This window comes from Ahaetulla prasina, chromosome 1, assembly GCF_028640845.1.
Source record: "Ahaetulla prasina isolate Xishuangbanna chromosome 1, ASM2864084v1, whole genome shotgun sequence".
Taxonomy (NCBI): domain Eukaryota; kingdom Metazoa; phylum Chordata; class Lepidosauria; order Squamata; family Colubridae; genus Ahaetulla; species Ahaetulla prasina.
The window spans coordinates 267,224,863-267,244,941 of record NC_080539.1 but is presented as its reverse complement, the minus strand read 5'-3'; the positions used below and the strand labels follow the sequence as shown (position 1 = coordinate 267,244,941).

The following is a 20,079-nucleotide window of genomic DNA, read 5'->3' as shown; positions in this document are numbered from 1 at the left end:
GCTCACTATAAGAGGCAAATGGATGACAGATTAGGAAAAAATGATTAAATTTGTCTTAAGGAAATCAAGAGAGATGAACTGAGCAACATAAAGTGATTTTGAAAGATCTGTGGATTGTTGCTGGGATCCGCAGATTTGTTCATAGAATGGTTAAGGTAATGCTTGAGTTGTCAGTCCCTAACATTACATGTGTCTTCTCACAACCAGTATGTTCGCATGTAACACTAAACTACAAAAAAATAGTCAACCTGTTTGACAAACCCAGTTCTTGTGCCATATGGCAAGAGGTCGGTTTGTGGCTCATTGTGCCCCTGAACAGAAAAACATGGCAATCGCTGCAAAGTGGGGGATGCTCATTTCAAAGAGATTCAATCCCAATTAAGAGGGCAATAGCAAACCACTCCTGTATTGGTGTAAAACACTGGTATGGATGGAGCCACAATGACCTGGCAACTTGACGTTTTTGAAATACTCAGGGGATGATACACTGCAACCGTTCCATGCACATTTTTTTGTTGCAAACTCCTTCCTTTGGGTAGTTTACACATCACACTGAGTCACGTAGGTCGTTTGGTAACCTACTGAATCAATCACACATTAAGCCTTAAAAGCAGGCAAAATGCACGCTTTACCACAAGGCGTGAATTCAACGCAAGAGTTTTGCTTCCCAAGATCCTAGTCGTCCGGTTGCAATCCGGGTATAACAAGCACTCTCTCACTCTCCAAAACAAACCGGAAGATCCCCCCCCCAAAAAAATCCAGCGGCATTTTGAAATCCCCCCACGCAGAAAATAATCTCTGCGAGGAAGAAGAAGGAGGAGGGGAGGGCAAAAAGCTTCAGGAGAGCCGCTTGCACCCTAAACCCCCGATCCGGGGTGGGGGACGAAGAGGCAGGGAAGGAACGCGGGCTCGAACAACTTCCTACTCGGCTGCCAGCAGCAAACGCTGAGAGAGGGAAAAAAAAAACACCAACCCTTTAACTGCCGCCAACGTGGAGCATAATTTCTGTCCTCTGGAAACGGCAGCGTGGAGGAAGCGATGAATGGTCAGAAAGGGGCGGTGGCTGACTCTTTGCCCTCCCCAGGCGGTTGCTGTGCCGGGGTTTCTGCCTGTTAGTTCGCGTCTCGTCCCTGAGTTCTCCCAGCGGCCGCGCGGCGGGGGCGGGTGGGAAAAAGGAAAAAAAAAGGCTGCGGAGGGCTCCTCGGAGAAGGGAGCGAGAGGCGAGCAGCGCGGCTCCTCTGCTTCCCTCCTCCGGGCCTTTTTTCTTTTCTTTTCTTTCTTTTTCTTTTTTTGGCGGGCGGCTTAGAAGACTTTCTGCCATGACTACATAGAGCGGCGCTGAGTGAGCGCGCATTCCCGAGCTGCTGCCGCCGCTGCTGCTGCTTCTGGGCACCATGAGGGGACTGGCGCAGGTTTTTTTCCTGGTTCTGCTGTACCTCGGCAAGGTAAGGCATTTGGAGGTTGTGGTCAAAAGGCGGCGGGGGGGGGTTTGGAGTGTGTGCGCGTGTGTGTTGGGGAAAGGAGACCGGTCTTCTTCTGCGGGAGAAGTTCTCGGTGGTCCGGCCGTCCCCTTCCCCTCCCCATCTCCCCGCATTCACCTCTGCCGCGGATGAAGTAGCCCCTCCCCCCACACTTCGACAAACTTCGTGAACGCCTCCCGCTTTCAACTTCTTTTAACTTCCTCCTTCCTACCTGTTTGCTTCCCCCCCCCTCTGTTTTCCGCGCTCCCCTTCCCCGCGGCCGTCGTCCTTGTGACACCGGTTTTTTCTTTTTTTCTTTTCTTTTTTCTCCCCCAAACTGGGAAGTGGAAAAAATATTTCGCTTAGTCGCTCGGTTCCGTTCAAGAAAAGGGGAAGCTTCTCGCGCAGGTCTTGCTTGATGGACGTGCTGGAGCAGTGGTCTCCAACCTTGGCAACTTTAAGCCTGGAGGACTTCAACTCCCAGAATTCCCCAGCTAGCTTTGCTGGCTGGGGGGCTCTGGGAGTTGAAGTCCGCCAGGCTTAAAGTTGCCAAGGTTGGAGACCCTATGCTGGAGGGTTGGTTTTTGGGGGGGGGGGGAGGTATTGCACCAGAGGTAACCCCATCCGTTTTGGTGCAACATTGAGTTATCCGAAAACCTCTTCGGGTCAATGGGCTTTTTAGGTTTTGCCATCCCAGAATAAGGGCCAGTCTTCCTCTCTGTCCTAGGAAGCAGCCAATGGCAAACCTCTTTTGAAACATCGAAACACCTTGGCAAGAAAACTGCAGGAAAACTCTTCGCCAGGAGTCAAAAACCGCCTGGAAAGTATATAGTAACTAGGCGAAGATTTAACTCTGCAGGGACAATTCAGGAGTGATTGCGAAAGCCTGCTTGGTTGTGGCAGCGTATAATTGCAGAATTCGTTTGCATGCATTCCCATGTCATTCATAAATCAAACTTCGTTAAGCATCTTAGATGCGGCTATTGGGACTACAGAAATCTGGACAATGCTACATGAGAGCAAAGAATGAAATGGTTTTGCTTGGTTGATTGGTTGATTTTTGCATTTCAGATATTCTATCTATCCCTAACTGGAATAAAAGATAAGCAAATGTACAAGGTGTTCAGTTTTGGTGTATGGCCTATCATCCATGATGCTAAGCCACAGTCATCTCTGGTTTTGGCTACATGTTATGTCACTTGCCACTTGGGTTCACAAATCATAGTTTGTAGTAAAAAAACCCAGAACTGAAAGCAGTGGCTTAAAACTCTGAATATGAGCTCCTGAAGCATTTTCAAAGTTGCAATTTTCAGTGTGACAGGTGAAATAGTATGTGAGTGCAAAATAACCACAAAAACACTGTAAAGGCCAAGCAGTAATTCACACATGGTTCATAGTTTACTGTTTTAATAATTTTCTGACGCTTATTCAATCTTGGTTAAACTGTGGTTTAACTTAACATGAACATGGCCTATGCATTCCTGGGGTTGCAAATGTGTATTTAAATGTTTATTTTCTGAAGTGATTTCTCAATTTGTCTGAAAAATAGAATAGAATAGAATAGAATAGAATAGAATAGAATAGAATAGAATAGAATAGAATAGAATAGAATAGAATTTATTTATTGGCCAAGTATGATTGGGCACACAAGGAATTTGTCTTGGTGCATATGCTCTCAGTGTACATAAAAGAAAAGATACGTTCATCAAGAATCATAAGGTACAACACTTAATGATAGTCATAGGGTACAAATAAGCAATCAGGAAACAATATCAATATAAATCGTAAGGATACAAGCAACAAAGTTACAGTCATAGAGTCATAAGCGGAAGGAGATGGGTGAAGGGAACGATGAGAAAATTAATAGTAGTGCAGATTTAGTAAATAGTTTGACAGTGTTGAGGGAATTATTTGTTTAGCAGAGTGATGGCATTCGGAGAAAAAACTGTTCTTGTGTCTAGTTCTGGTGTGCAGTGCTCTGTAGCATTGTTTTGAGGGTAGGAGTTGAAATAGTTTATGTCCAGTATGTGAGGGGTCTGTAAAATCATTGTGCTTCTAATCTAATCTGATGTAATCTAATATTTAATCTCAAAGTATACCTGTTAATTGATTTGTTTCGTAAATCTAGTCTTTAATTCTGTGGTTTTATATATATATAGGTCTTGGCATATTCAGGTCTTTTCCCATGTAAGGTTGAGAGTATCTTGGCGATGTTTCAACAAGGTCTCACTCGTCAACTTCAAGCTGGTGCTTTCGGCTTTGTGCTTCTGTGAGCAAAGCGTGGTCGGAGCTGCCGTCTCTCTATAAAGAGAGTCAAATCCTAAATTATTTATATATCTTTGTACCCCTTCTCACTTTTAAGAACTATGGAGGTCCACAAAAGAGTTTTTATTTGTATGGGTTATATCAGGGGTAGTCAACCTTTTTATACCTACCGCCCACTTTTGTATCTCTCTTAGTAGTAAAATTTTCTAACCGCCAATCGGTTCGGGGGGAGATGCGCGAGCTATTCTGGGACGAGGCTCTTTTGTTTGCGGTTGCACTATAGCACCATTTAGTTTCACTTACGTTATGTGAATTAAACTTATGCGTGGGTGATACAAATAGTATATTTTCAGAAATTTAAATTGTCACGGGGAATTTTATGAAAACCTAATGAAAATGTTTTTAAATAATGCCATGAATTTTTTTTAAAAAGTCAATTAAGTTAAAAAAAACGAAAGTGCTTCAGTTTTGGACAAAACCCCTACCGCCCACCATGAAAGCTGGAATGCCCACTAGTGGGCGATAGGGACCAGGTTGACTACCACTGGGTTATATTTATCAATATTCATCTTACCAAAAATTAATATAGACATATTAATAGAATACTTAATGGTCATTATAAATGATATAAATTATAATGATCATAAATATTAAACCATTAAATATTAACAACACTTTGTCATGGAAACTATACAACTATTTTGTAACAAAGAGAAAAGTGACCTTTTAATTATTTGCAAATATCTTCATTTTTATTTTTGTGGACCCCTAAGAGGATCTTTGGGGGGGGGAGCTTGGCATCCTTGGACCACACTTTCAGAAATATTCTTTAATTCGTTTCAGCTTTAACTGAGTTGGAAGGATGCAGTTTTGCTACCCTTCCTATGTTGCTGAAATATTTGCTTAGTTTTTTTCATTTGCACTGTGTTCTTTTTTATCTGCTTGTGGTTTAGCGTGCTGATCATAAAGCAAAAGGAGCAAATCTTCCTTCCCTTTTTCCCAAATACATATCCATTTTAATATGAATTTGCAGAGGAAACAATTATTCTAATATGCTATTACAAAATGAACAGATGGTAGATAGCTGAGATAACCAGTAGAATGGAATAACAAATAACAAATGCTATGTAGCATTAATTCACTGAGGAACTTGCAGAAGGGGGAAGTCATGTTGGATCTGATTAATTTATCTAGAGAAAGATAGTGCATCTCTGCTGTAGTTCAATCTCAGTTATGGAAACTGTACCGGCTCTCTAAATCCTTGTAGATTCTTAAAGATTTAATAAATAAATTTAATAAATAAATAAATAAGATCTCCAAAATTTATTACATATTTAGAATTCTAATGCAAAGGAAGAAGGATTATTTATTAAACACATAACTGAAGTGTAATTATATTCACTTTATTTAAATATAAATGTCATCAAATTAAATTGTACGCTGTTGTCTAGCATTGTAGTGTATTGTAGTGGTTTTCCAAGGACTTGTTTCTAGAGACTAATGCCATCAAAAACAAAGGCCTAGTTGACATGTTGTACTTAGCTGGGAATTTTACCAAGGTTTGTAGAATTATGCTATGCCATAGATGCTTGAATTTGGTTTATAGAATATATTATAATTGGCTAGATTCACACCCAGTGGTAAAAATGCTGTGATTTAGGGTGGAATTGGTCTTCAGTTTATACATGATCCAGGCCATTGGGAACCCCAGCTTGTGAATTACACACATTTTTAAAAGATTGCCTCCCACATGTGATGCATTTGCTAGCAATATTCCCATAAGAAAGATGTGTAGCCATGCCCAATTAAGGAATGCTCTAGGAATTAAAAAGGACTTGGTGTTTTTTACAATGAGATGGAGACCTTTTGCTTCTTTTGATACTGTTGAATTACAGCTCTTAGCATCTGTCACCACTGGGCATGCTGGCAGAGGTTACTGGAAGTTATCATGCAGCTACATCTGGAGGACTACATGTTCCCCACCCTGGTTAAATGATATGGTTGGTCTTTTTCACGTTTAGTTGCTGTCACGTTGGCAGCAACAAACTTTCAAACGATTGTTACTGCAGTTGTCATTTACTAATTTGTAAGATTTATAAAATACTTTGGTCTGAACGGCTCTTAGGAATTTGCAATTATCTACTTTTGCTGGAGAACTTTAAAACCATGCTTATTATCAGAACTTTTTCCTCATAACATTGGATAGATTCGGCACCTTTTTTGCATATGCATACCTGCCTCGTTGCTACTGTTATGATACACCTAACTATAAACTGATCATAGAGGCTATGCTTGCAGTACATACTTGGCTAAAACATACTTGGCTGATTGTGTAATTCACATTTATAGTAAAATAGAAAAACTTGATTTGATTTTAATGATTCTGTTATCATGCACCTTGAGCATACAGCAAGAGCTCAAACTCTGAGGTCCTTCAGTTTTAAGGCAATCATGCCTGTGGACAAAAAAATGCCAGGAAAATTAGATGTCCTTGATATCACCATCCCTTTCAGTATAAACCAGTTCTCCCCTTCCATCCCTGTCCTCTGGAAACCAGGAGAGGATTAAAGGGGAGGAAATCTTCACCTGCCCTGGGTCTGACTAAATACCAAAAGGAAAACAAAAACTTTGTAGTTCAGCCAAGCTGAAGTGGATAAGAGAAGGTCACCAGTTAATTCCAGGATCTGAACAAAAATCAATTTTATTAAAGGTATCAAAAGAACATAGGAGTACACACATAACACATAGCCAAAGTATATAAAATACACCCACACACCCACACATACACACTGAAAGCTCTTAACTACAGCTCCGTAACTTTCAACCTGTTACGTTCAACCTGTTTTGTTACTTGTCATAAACTCCCATCCAGAATTCTAGTCAACTTTCTCTCAACTCACTTCCGAATTCTTTCCCCATTTCGACAACCTGACAGATCCTCCTCCTTTTCTTTGATTGGCCCTCATGTTTGGTGACTCTGAGCACATAAGGCTGGTTTGTAATTTAAAGGGCTGGCTGTGCCCATACACAACCTAATAGGGTATAAGTAGTTATGTGTGATCTAAGTATTGTTGAGATCTTTCACTATCACTTCCAAAAATATTTGGCACAGGTGCCTTATATGCCTGCAAATGTAACTGAGAAATGAATAGCTATTTTATTGCATGATCAAATCAATACATTTGGCATCCTTAGAAGCCAGTGGAAAAATATGTAACAATAGGAATGCAAAAAACTTGTATTCTGCTACAGATAAAATTTGCAAATATGAGAAGTCACAGATGTACAGCACCATTGCATAATCTCAGACTTAAGAATTTTAAAGGAACTAACATGGTATTAAATAAAGAGCTAAAAATGCTATTTCTTAATGAGTGGGCTCACACTTTGTGTCAAGTCATAATTTAGGATTTGATTTAGCAAGTCAATTGAAAATAACCTTTAATGTTTTGTAGTCCACGATTTATTGCTTAGCATAAAGCAACATTTTTATGGGTGTGGATTGTAGTTTTTATAGTAAAAAAAGGAACCAGCTGCCGAAGGCCTCAAGGTTGCACTAGTGACATCACTGAGGATAAACCAAAATATTCAGCTGCATTTCAGTGTTGTTACCTGAAGCACTGATGTGTCTCATTGATATAGATTGAAATAGATGCATTAAACTTATCAAAGCATTAACCTTGGGGACTACGGGATGCCTGCCTCTAGCTTAGTATGTTAGTAAATCCAAATAACTGTTTTATTCAGTCAGTCATTGGGACATGAAGCTCATTCTTTCCAGTGCTTATATATAATATTCACAGCATTGCTTTAAGAATACAATGACCTGATAACTTACGATTTACTGAATAAACTAAATGGTATCACAGAACACACTAAGACATAAACGAGGTCTGCAAATCACAATACTTTGCACAGCCCTCAAAATAACTATGATACAGTGAGATGTATGAACCCAACTATTCACTTCGATGCAGTTTTGCTACCTTTCTCGATAAGAAGTCAGTTTAAAATTCTGAGCTTTGCCATCTCATAGCCAGTAAACACCTTCACCTTCACAACAAACTGGAAGAGACTCTTGAGATTCTGAAATCTGTCACAGAATAATGTGTCAGAGGAAAAGAAAAATGAGGGAGAACAAAGCTTCATGGATACTAGTATGACAAGTAGTATCCTGGTTCAAGGTGGAGTTTGGAGAGTCTCATTAGAAAGGGGTTTTGTTCGAACTTCAGCCACAGGTGCTACGAAGTAGTTTCTGAATACCTTCCACAAGAGCAGGGGCTCCAACCCTGGCAACTTTAAGACTTGTGGACTTCAACTCCCAGAATTCCTCATCCCCCAAAGCCAGCAAAGGAAAACTGGCTGAGGAATTCTGGGAGTTGAAGTCCACAAGTCTTAAAGTTGTCAAGGTTGGAGGCCCTGCATTATAGGGTAGAAGAAGGCAATAATTAATGCTGTATTCAAATTCTAATAGTTACCACAGAAAAAGAGGAAGAAGTCATTGCCTGGAGAAGTGAGATAGAGAAACTGTCTTGGTGTGGAGTCACTCAGAGCAATAATTTGTCTTGTCTTGCAAATGAATATTTATTTATTTATTTATTTAATCATATTTTTATACCGCCCTATCTCCTAAGGGACTCAAGGGCAAGGGCAGCATGGAGAAGCAGGCATCAATAAATTGCCTGTGTCACTGAAGAATATTTGCTTTCCTGTAGATTTTGGAGACAGAATTTAAAAATGAAAAGGAGGTAAATTAGCCATCATCTAGAACAGAATCAGCAATTGAACAATGCTTACTATTTCTAGTTGTCTTCTTTAGATTATTGCCATTCCAAGCAAGCATGTTTATAGAAGATGCTAAAGACACTATTGCATTAGCACTTTTGCCATTGCAAGTACGGTTAATCCTCAAATTCCGACGGTAATGGAGCCTGCCCATTATAGTTGTAAGTCATAATGTCAAATGGATTGATCATGTGACCCAATCTTACAATGCTTTTTGCGGCAGTCATATTGTAAACGAGGCGGTTGTAAGTGCAAATGCTGTGGTTTTTAAGCAAACCCATTGTTTGCTATGTCCTGTTTTGCTGAAAACACAGAAATGATGGCTTTCTGCAAAACTTCCATTAAATGTGGTCATGTGACCACAGGACATTTCAAACCACTATAAATAGAGAGATGTTGCTAAGTACCTGAAGTGTGGTCACATGACTGAGGAGGTGATCATTGGAATTCCAGTTCTGACTCCATTTTCAAATAGGTTGTAACTTTGTAAGTTGGGAACTACCTGTAGTGATGGTTAAGTCTTGGGAATGGGGATGAATCTTCATGGGTTGGCAGTGGTATGTTAAAGCACTTCAGCCTTGCAAGTTGATGCAGTCAACATATGCCTTGTTGACTGCCCCAACTTAATTTCTGAATACAGGTTAAACTTCATTTCATGGAGTTGTGTAGGACTCAATGAAGGGCTGTTTGTTTACTCTCTAATGTGTTGTGCAATCCTGCTGTTGTAGTTAGTAAATTGCGTTTTATGGCTTAAAGTTAATTCACTAATTCATAATCTACAAATCACAGAAACTTAAAGCAAGATTCTTTGTTTTCTTCTTTTAAGGAAAAAAAAACCCTCTAGGGTTTTGCAAGAGTTTCCGTGAGAGACTAAGGGAGAGAAACCAAAATGCAGTCCATTTTCTGTCACTAGAGTTCTGCCTCTTGATGGGAGACACTGTTGTTTGTTTGTTTTTTAAGTAGCAGTTTCAGTAAAACTGAAACTTTTTGAGAATCCTTGCTTGAAGCAATTTGTGAACCTAGCAGTTAACATGACAGGTGAAGAGGAAAAGTAATAGTTTATGACGGTAGATCAGAGTTCTTTTTTTAAAAAAAGGTTACCTTTTAAAACCTTTAAAAAAAAGGTTACATTGCCATGTGGAGGTGGGATAGGTTATTTTCCCAAAGTAATCAGCAGCTTTTTTTAGTTGGTGTATTTATTTATATTTATATTAGATATTATATCAAATATTACAGATAGTCTTTGACTTACAATAGTTCATTTAGTAATTGTTCGAAATTATAACAGTACTGAAAAAATTAACTTACGAGTGTTTTTCACACTTAGGACTGTTGCAGCATTGGCATGTGAGCAAAATTTAGACGCTTGGCAACTGGTTCATATTTGTGATGGTTGCAGTGTCCTGGGGTTATGTGATCCCCTTTTGTGACCTTTCTGACAAGCAAAGTCAATGGGGAAGCTGGATTCACTTAACCATGTTACTAAATAAACAACTGCAGTGATTCATTTAACAACGGTGTCAAGAAAGGTCGTAAAATGGGACAACGCTCACTTAACAGTTGTCTTGCTTAGCAACATAAATGTTGATCTCAATTGTGGTTGTAAGTCAAAGACTACCTATATTTATATTAAGTATTGATTTAGACAGTGCTGTATTCATCTAGGGCTTGAACTAACTTAGTTCACACAATATGCTACACCAAAACCAAACACATTGTGTCTTAGGGCTGTGACAGTGTGATGTTCCATGTCATTTTTGGTGACATGTCAGGCCTGTAGACCCTTTGGAGAAAGCCCTACCCTCGGACGGCTTCTAGATTCCCAAAAGTATGCAAGAACAGGGCAGGCTTTCCCTCTGTTTTTGGAGACTGCAAGGCTACCCAAGAGCATTTTCCAATCTTTCTAGGCCTCATTCAACCTGGAGCTGCTTTGGATAGGCATTTTGAAAAATATCGCTATTTAAATTAATAAGTGTATGTATCTAGTTATTAAATGTATTAAAATTATTGATTATTGTTATGAATTGTTTCTCTTTTGACCTGGGGGCACCTCTCCCCCAGTGACAAACCAGCAGAAGCAAGATAGGCATTCAAGGGTTCTCCATCACTGGTTTAGTACAAATAATCTCAGCAGGGATTGTTCAGTGTACTGCTACCTATAGGAAAATGTCAATCCACTTAAACCCAGATTATTTTTTTAATGTTACAAAGAATCAGTGTGGACAAGGCAAGCTGTCTTCCTTAGGTATAAAAGTGGAAAAAAAATGCATTATCTGAAGTGAACAGTATCCTAAATCTCTGTACTCTCTCTCTTTCTACTTGCCAGCACTAAATATAATTTCTAAGTGCAGTAGAAAGAGCATTGTGCTTTAATATTCTTTATAACATTTGAATAATATACAGGCAGTTACCTAGCTTAAGAACAAGTTCCATTTCAAAATCAGACTTTTAATTTGAATTTGTAAGTCGGACCTCATCTCTATGAACAGACTGTCTATTACTAAAAATGGTGAATGGCATTCTCCTTCCTTGAGCCACTGAAAACAATCTGTATATTAAAAAGATGCAATTTCAGCAGTTCATTAAAAACACCGTACAGCTTCAGCAGTTCATTGGCCTGATTCATTTTAGAGTAATTGGCAAACCTGGTTGTCCTTGAATTTGACAATTGTAACCATGGGATCGCTTGTAGATGAATTCCAAGGTGAGTTTTATGCATGGCTGTCAGTATTTATCACTCAATTATACTTAATGCAAACAGCTAGTAGTTAAGAGATTTTTTTTTCTGTTAAAGAAGAGAATAACTAAGTTATAGATCTGTTGATGTATAGTATGATTTGTAGCTGAAGAATGCTGGCTTTATATCTAGCAACAAAATGGTGCTGCTTCCAAAAATAGTGCATGCAACATATGGAGAGTTTAAGGCAAGAAAAAGTAATCTACATATTTTTCTTGCTGCTTAGTTAAGATCTGCTAATTGTTGACAATGTTGAAGGAAGAAATAAGGAATTGAGGACTAGTTCCAACTTAAGTATTGTTAATCAATGTCTCTTCACTTCAATATAAGAAATTCATAACTACAACATGTAGCAAATAAATCACAACAGATTAATATTTTACATTCAGAGTAGCAATAGCTCTTCAGCCTGTGGAATATGATTTATTTTTTTCAAGCAGCTAAGATAATTTTACAACTCAGAGAAATAAAAACAAAAATCCTTGGAATTCTTAGCTTTTGTGAAGTGCACATATGCCAGTTCCTGTATCTTGATGCTCCATTTAGGATTTGTATTTAACTTCTAGTGGAAAATAATTTCGGGGAAGTTGATGTTAGTTACCTCTCTCCCCAGATAGCATAAAACACCCTACTAGTTTCACTCTCAATTGTTTCATATCCTCACACATCCATAAGGTGTTTTGTACCTATTTTTTTGTTGTTGTTTCCAAATTACTTTTGCCAGATTGTCACAGTAGTGTAGTGGTTATATGCCACTTTCAAGTTTCTGCAAGCATTTTTGTAAAAAAAATATCTTCCTTGCCATTGTTTAGAAATGTCTTTTGGAACAAATTAAGGAGTTTTAACTAGAGACGACTTGTTTTTAGATTTACATATATTTGTGAATTAACTTAAAACTTACTTATCAAAAGGAGGACCATATTCATTCTCTGAAATCCTTGCTTTTCTGTACCTTTTCTGTGCCATACCTATGAAAACTGAGCAGTTGTCCAATTGGCAACAGGTTGTTGGCAGATGACAAAGGATAATGGCAAAAATTAATGGCACAAGATCAGCTGGCTTTGGTAAATGAAATATGAATGCTTGGTGGATATAGCCTTGCTGTAATGGAGATGAATAGATTACAGAAAAAGATAGCTTTTTCAGTCATTATGGATTAGAATTTTCAATTGAGTGATATAGACATGGAGCGAAAAACTGCAAATACAGGCCTTGAACATGTTGCAAGATGCATTGAAAACTGATGTGCTATTAAATGAGATTATCTGAAGTATCTTGTATTAAAACTATACAGTAGTAGTGATATGGGTCTGAGGTCCCACAATTACTGTTTTACAGATTCTTACTGCAAAAAATACTATAGTTGCTTAGGCTATATGTTGAAGTTATTAATAAGAAAACAATTGGGCTGAATAAAGCCTTCTTTTTCTAATTTCATTTTCAGTATTTTATTTTTTAAATTTGCAGTGACAGCTTCATTTCCCTTCTGTTTTTCCTCTTTGTATTGGCTAAGTCTCCTTAAAGAAACAAATTCTTACTTCAACATGGGTTCCAGCTGCTCAGAAAATTAGCAGCCAAGTTGCTTTGGGAGATTCTGCCTCTCTTGAATGGTGAAAAATGACTGTTTTCCTCTCCATCCTCACTTTAAGTGGTGTGAAAGCGTCTGGTTCTACTGCATTGCTCACTTTATGTTGGGCAGTGATAAATGAGCAGCAGAAACACAACAGAGAATTTGGTCAGAAAAGCTGCTCTAGTTGGCAGGTTGGCACTATTCACTGCAGCCAATACCACTGTCGGTCTTGTTATTTACATTGGCTGGCCTTAACTATGCTCTGTTCAAACCCCCTTTGGTTGTACTAGCTAGTTTTTGCAACTAGATGAGACTGGAGAGCCATAGGAACATACGACTAAATGAGTTTCTATCCAACAGATCATATATGTCTGACAATTCAGTGGGTAAATGCTTAATTCCTATTCCATATTGTGACAGTTTACACTCTAACTGTAATTCAGTTTATTTTATTGAATGGTTCGTTTGGGTCTGTTATTGATTGTTCTTCATATTAAAATCTCTTGGCCTCTAGGTTACCTAACTATAAACAAAAACGGTGTATGCTTTGTTTAGTGCATTCTGAATGCTTACTGACACTTTTGGTGACTGGGTATTCATTGTTTAAAAAGACTTTGTTCTTACCTTAACCCTAATACGTAAACCAGGCCATTGACCCATTCCAATAAACTGGGATGTTTTAAAAATCATGGTTTTATGTGATTCAACTTAGCTTATCTGTTTGGAGAACAATGCAGTTGGAAGTGATCCTGGCCATTGTTTAGCTCAAACCACTATGTAAAATGTAATTACTGTCATCAAGCCTTTGATTAAATACCTCTGGCATCGAAGCCCATGTTCCAATAGAGGCAACATTCCATGGACAGTCAATGTAAAAAAAAATATCTTCAAATGCTTGTCTGAAAACTGTTTCCCTGAAATTTCCATTTGTTGGTTCCAGTTCTGTTCTCTAGAAAAATATTTTATTTTATTTATTTTTATTTAATGTTATTATTTTATTTTATTTATTTGTTATTTTATTGCCTTCGATTTGTGGCAGAATAGGAATCTTTGTATTTACTGCCTTGATACCACCAGATTAATCTCTGTTTAAGAATCAAATGTGGGTTTTTTTGAGGGACTGTTATCTTTAATTCTAGCACAAGAGTCTCTGGTCCAGGAACAGTAGCATGATTTATTTTATACTCATGGGCATAACAAGATAATCCTTTGCATTAATAACCAACTTCAATGTAGCTAGAGATTTTTTACCAGGTTCTTAATTAACTGTGATTTTGTTTTCGTTTTGCTTAGTCATGATTCTTAATATGTGATAAACCCTGGGATTCTTATCAGTTAATAAGGCTTCTGCATAGTTCTCATGTGGTTATATGTTTATCATGAAAAGTACAGTAATCTCTGTTCACAATATTATAGTAAGCCATAACATGGTTAGTGAATCCCACCAATATACTTCATTCAATAAACTTTGTGAGCCTAGGTTTTTTTAAATGATATTGAGTAGAAAAAAATTATTTCCAATTTATTAAAAACTTATGGCTTTAGTTAGAAAATGTGCCTTCCCTGCTGTTTCATTATGGATTTCAAATTTAACAATTCAAAGTATATAGTCCTTCTGGAAAAAAAATACCTGTATGAATTATTTCTAATTGCTTCACTATAATTCAGGATGTCTTAAATCTGACAGAATGTTACCTTACATTTATTCATGTGTGTGATGAAAAGTTGTGTATTACATTTATTTGTGTGTGTGTGTATAAAATAAAAATAAATAAATTTCATGAATGTGTCATGTGATATAGATCAACCATTAGGAATTAGTAGGAATATTTTTAAAATATGTTTATTTTCAAATATCATTATCAAAATAAATTACCTTATTTTGAGTCTATGGGAGCATAATAAACTTATCTGCATAAACAAAAACCAGGATGTAATGCAAAGTGGAGTAAATAGAACTAACAATAGGAAGATTTTTAAATTTAGTCTTTATTTAATAGATTTCTATACCAGTCTTTCTGTCAGCGGACTAAGCTATAGATAATTGGTTTAAGCTAAACCACATCACACTAATCAAAACTAAGCCACAGTATGGCTTAATATAATGGGATTATTGTATCATTTTTTGTGCCCTATTTGTACATGTTAGGAAAGGAAGGTATAGGTATAGGACCCCCTCTCAATTTTTTTCTGTAGCCATAGGTTTGGATAGATTCAATTCATAACATTCTTACATCATTATGTCGGAGCCAAGAAATGTACTAAACAAAATGGAATTCACAGTTAAACATTAATTTGCTATTAGAAATTAGTTCCTGATGCAAATAAGTAAGTGAGGAATCTGCTGAATCAAAGCAAAAGTCTGATTTGTTGCTTCTTGCAATGTCTGTGATGAAAGGACACATTGCTTATGCTCAAGGCTGAGGTAGTCCCCTCCTGAATGCTTATCAGTAACAGAGCTGGAAGAGACCTTGGAGGTCATCTAGTCCAACCCCCTGCTCACCCAGGAGACCTGTCCTAGGGATTTGAACCGCCGAACTGCTGACCTTTCTTAGCCACTGAGCCATCAAAAGTGCCTCACCTGAAACTCAGAAAAGAGAGGAAGCTTTCTGCTTACCATAATTTTGAGAAAAAAAATATAATTCAACAAAAATATTCACAATAGGGAATGTTCAAAATATAGGTGAGTTGTTGTAGTCTATTAAAGTGGGAATTCTGACCCAAGAAGTTAATCTTCACCTCAGCTCTGACTTTATAAAAGTCTTAGGAAAGCTTCTACTTCAGCTTCCAACTTCTGTCATATGAAGTCAATGACAACAGTTACAAAACTTTTGTTAGGATTACTAATATCTTTAAATATTCAAAAAATGCTGTAACTATTTATATGTTGCTACCAAAATAGCTTGTAGTAATTAAAAAAATGAAAGCCAGTTTGATGTACTGGTTAAGGCATCAGACTAAAAACCGTGGGACTGTGAGATTTAGTCCTTGGACACAAAAGCCCAATGACCTTGGGCCAGTCACTCACTTTCAGCCCTAGGAAAAAGGCAAGGGCAAACCACTTTAAAAATCTTGCCAAGAAAAATTAAGAGTAGATCAGGCAGTGAACAATGACTCAAAAGCATACAGAGACACAAAAATAATCACACACTATGAAATCTTAAGGGGACACAGTACATACCATTTCTCTCTGTTTCAAATATAAATCTAAGGAAGAAAAGTATTGTCATAAGTGTCTGGAAGAATCTTAAATAATCATTTGCATATTAAAGCCACGTGCGTATTTTCATAGTCACCTTCAATCTGCCAATTATTATAGCTTCTGAGACAGTCTTGAGTTGTAATTTTTTCCCACTTAATAAGAAGTATGATAGTTTTAACGGGTTGGTGTTTACCTTCATTATTCAATTAATTCACATTCTTTACACATATCTGGGGAACAGTTTCCTGTTTAAAGTGAAGTAGGGCGTCTTTGGGTCACTGCTGATAAGCTGCTATCGTCTTGGATATTTCAGTAGTGGGAAGAATGTTCTGGCCTTGTTCAGTTCTTACCAACTCCTGCTTTTTATTGGTGGCAAAAAGAATTTCCTTAACATTTGAATAGCTCCATGTTCACAGAAAAATTGCTGCATATGTTTGCACTGTAAGTGAGTGCCAGTAGATCTCCCCTTTCTCATTCTTTCTCCTAGTCTAAAAAAAAAAAGTAAAAATTTTACTTCTAAAACTAAAATCCTATGGCATCTCCGGACCCCCCACAATTGGATAACTGCGTTCCTGTCAAACAGACAACAAGTCTGTTGGGGAGACGCCCTATCAAATCCTGCACCTGTTAATAGCGGTGTCCCTCAAGGCAGCGTTCTAGGACCAACACTCTTCATACTATACATAAATGTCCTTTGTGATCATATTATAAGTAACTGTGTTCTCTTTGCCGATGATGTAAAACTATTTAACACCACCAACAATGCTGCTACCCTTCAAAAAGACATTGACTTTGTGTCAGAATGGTCAAAAAATTGGCAACTCCAAATCTCAACCAATAAATGCTCTGTCTTACACATTGGCAAAAAGAATCAGAACACAAAATACAAGCTGAGTGGACATGACCTTGTAGATGACCTCACTCTGTCAAGGACCTTGGAGTACTCATATCAAATGATCTAAGTGCCAAAGCCCATCGCCAAAAAGGCAGTAAGCGTTGTAAACCTAATCTTGTGTAGCTTCTTCTCCTGTAATATTACACTACTAACCAGAGCATACAAAACATTTGCTAGACCAATTCTCAAATACAGCTCATCTGTCTGGAACCCACACTGCATATCGGACATTAATACAATTGAACGTGTCCAGAAATATTTCACTAGAAGAGTCCTCCACTCCTCTGCTCACAACAAAATACCTTATGCCACCAGACTTGACATTTTGGGCTTAGAAAATTTAGAACTACGTCGCCTTCTGTATGATTTAAGCATAGCTCATAAAATCATCTGCTACAATGTCCTACCTGTCAATGACTACTTCAGCTTCAACCACAACAATACATAAGCACACAATAGATAAAACTCAAGGTAAACCACTCCAAACTCGATTGCAGAAAATATGACCTCAGTAACAGAATGGTCAATGCCTGGAATGCACTACCTGACTCTGGTTTCATCCCCAAACCCCCCAAATTTTAACCGTAGACTGGCTACTGTTGACCTCACTCCATTCCTAAGAGGTCTGTTAGGGGCGTGCATAAGCACACCAGCGTGCCTACCGTCCCTGTCCTAATGTTCCCTTTAATTGTATTAATTTTATGTATTCAATTTCATGCTTATACTTATATATATTATCTAATACATACTCGACAAAATAAAATAAATAAAAATAAATAAAATAGTCTCCCTCTGGGCGATTCCTTGAATTCTTAATGTTAAATGGCCTAACAAAAGACTTCAGAGTAAGCATGTTAAATATAACCCTGGTCCTCAGGTTTTTCCCAGGCTAAAGTTCAAAGGATTTTTTTTGTAGCTATAATTGTGGAAAAAGTATGGGGGAAAAGGTATATGCTTGCTGCATCCTCAAGTGAGTTTTTAAAATTCTTGTTCTTTTACTAAATAAAAAAGCCTCAAAAGAATATATAATATTATAAAAGGGGGGTGGGGGAAAGAAAGAAAAAAAGGAACAATACAGGGCATATAATCACAATTATAGATGCATATATGAAGTTGTACAGTAAACATTTCAGTGAGCAGAAAGCATAATTTGTTACAATCATCCATATCTAATACATATTGATAAATTATTGATTTGTAAATTGCTGGTGACATCAGCTCTGCAGACACTGAATAGTTGGAGCTTTGTATTAATATTTCAAATGCTATTGAATTTCTATTCTGTCTTGTTCTTTTTTCCCCCCATCTTATCTCACATTGTACCCCACCTGCTCTAGAGCTCACAATAGGATCCATGAGCTTCCCCTAATTGTTTTGATCTGTACAATAATAACTTTGTGAATTAAGTTGAACTGGAAGAAAGTAACTAACTACTGTTTCCCAGTCCAGTATCTGATCAAACAGCACTATTGACCGAGGACTTCACCATGAGTCTTCCTATTTCTGCTCTAACTTTGTAATCATTACATTACACTAGAATCATCTATTACAATGTCCTTCCTGCCGAAGACTATTTCAGCTTCAATTGCAACAATACACGAGCACACAGTAGATTTAAACTTAATGTTAACCGCTCCAATCTTGATTGCAGAAAATATGACTTCAGTAACAGAGTTGTTAATACTTGAAACATACTACCTGACTCTGTGGTCTCTTCCCCAAATCCCCAAAGCTTTAACCAAAAACTATCTACTATTGACCTCACCCCATTCCTAAGAGGTCTATAAGGGCACAAATGTGCCTACCGTTCCTGTCCTATTGTTTCCTTTCATTATATCCAGTTAATATAGTTATTACATACTCATACTTATATATATACTTATATACTGTATAATTATTTCATGCTTATGCTTATATATACTGTTGTGACAAAATAAATAAATAAATAAAATAAATACACTAGCTTATGTACTGTAGCAGAATTGTAACATGTGGAAAAAAATGGAAGAAATATTGTGAATAGAGGTTTACAACTTGTAGTTCATAGGTCAAGTGTTATTCAAGATCTTTATGGTGATTCAGATGAAGTCATAATAGGAATTACTACATATTAAATTTTAGATAAAATGACACTGGCCGAAAATCTTGACAAATTAGAAAACTGGGCCAAACCAACAATATCTAGAGATATTAAGTGATGATAAAACATCAACTAGCAACATGATATGGCTGCTAAAAGAAACAGTGGTAGCCTTAAAACACGATATCAGATGAATAATGTCCGGATTATAAGAACTGATAAGTATACAGGTAGTCCTCAATTTATGACCAACATTGAGCCCAAAATTTCTATTGGTAAGAGAGACATTTGTTAATTGTTTAGTTTTGCCCCATTTTATGACCTTTCTTGCCACAGTTGTTAAGTGAATCACTGCAGTGGATAAGTTAGTACCTGGTTATTAAGTGAATCTGGCTTCCCTATTGATATTGCGTGTCAGAAGGTCGCAAAAGGTGAACACATGACCCTGGGACACAGCAATGATCATAAATATAAATCAGTTGCCAAGTGTCTAAATTTTGATCATATGATTATGGGGATGCTGCAAAAGTTGTAACTCTGAAAAATGGTCATTTTTGAAGGGTCACTAAATGAACTGTTATATGTCAAGGACTACCTGTATTCTATTATGCTTGAGTCAGGTTACATCTGGAAAACAGATAGTTCTCAATTTAAAACGATTCATTTAGTGACTGTTCAAAGTTACAATGGTATTGAAAAAAATGATTTTAGATTGGTCCATTACACAACTGTCACAGCACCTCCATGGTCATGTGACCAAAATTCAGACCCTTGGCAACCGGTTCAGATTTATGATGGTTACAGCACCATGGAATCATTTGATCACCATTTGCAACTTCCTAGGCAGTTTCTGACAAACAAAGCCAGTGGGGGAAACTGGATTCACTTAACAACTGCATGGTTCAGTTAAGAACTAAAGCAAAAAAGTTCATAAAATTGAATGTGGCTCTCTTAACAACCTCTCTGCATAGTTGTGGAAATTCTGGTCCCATCTGCATTAACTTGAGGACTACCTGTAAACATAATGCCTCCCCATGACTACATGAACCAAATCCATGGAATTTTGGGCAGCCTTTTCAGAACTG

The 20,079-nt window shown here is 37.4% G+C and overlaps 1 protein-coding gene across 3 annotated transcripts in view; it reads left to right on the top strand.

Moving 5' to 3' along the window:
- The first annotated feature begins 1,197 nt into the window (after positions 1-1,197).
- PTPRJ (protein tyrosine phosphatase receptor type J) overlaps positions 1,198-20,079 on the top strand; it is a 129,895-nt gene continuing 111,013 nt past the window's right edge. Inside the window, exon 1 of one of the 3 annotated variants that reach the window (XM_058158275.1) lies at positions 1,198-1,445. Coding sequence is in view for 1 of the 3 variants with exons in the window: in XM_058158264.1 (XP_058014247.1) it covers positions 1,395-1,445 (51 nt within the window). In the remaining 2 variants the exon portion in view is untranslated. The remainder of the gene's footprint in view (positions 1,446-20,079) is intronic. The other 2 variants (XM_058158254.1, XM_058158264.1) reach the window with 2 other exon arrangements.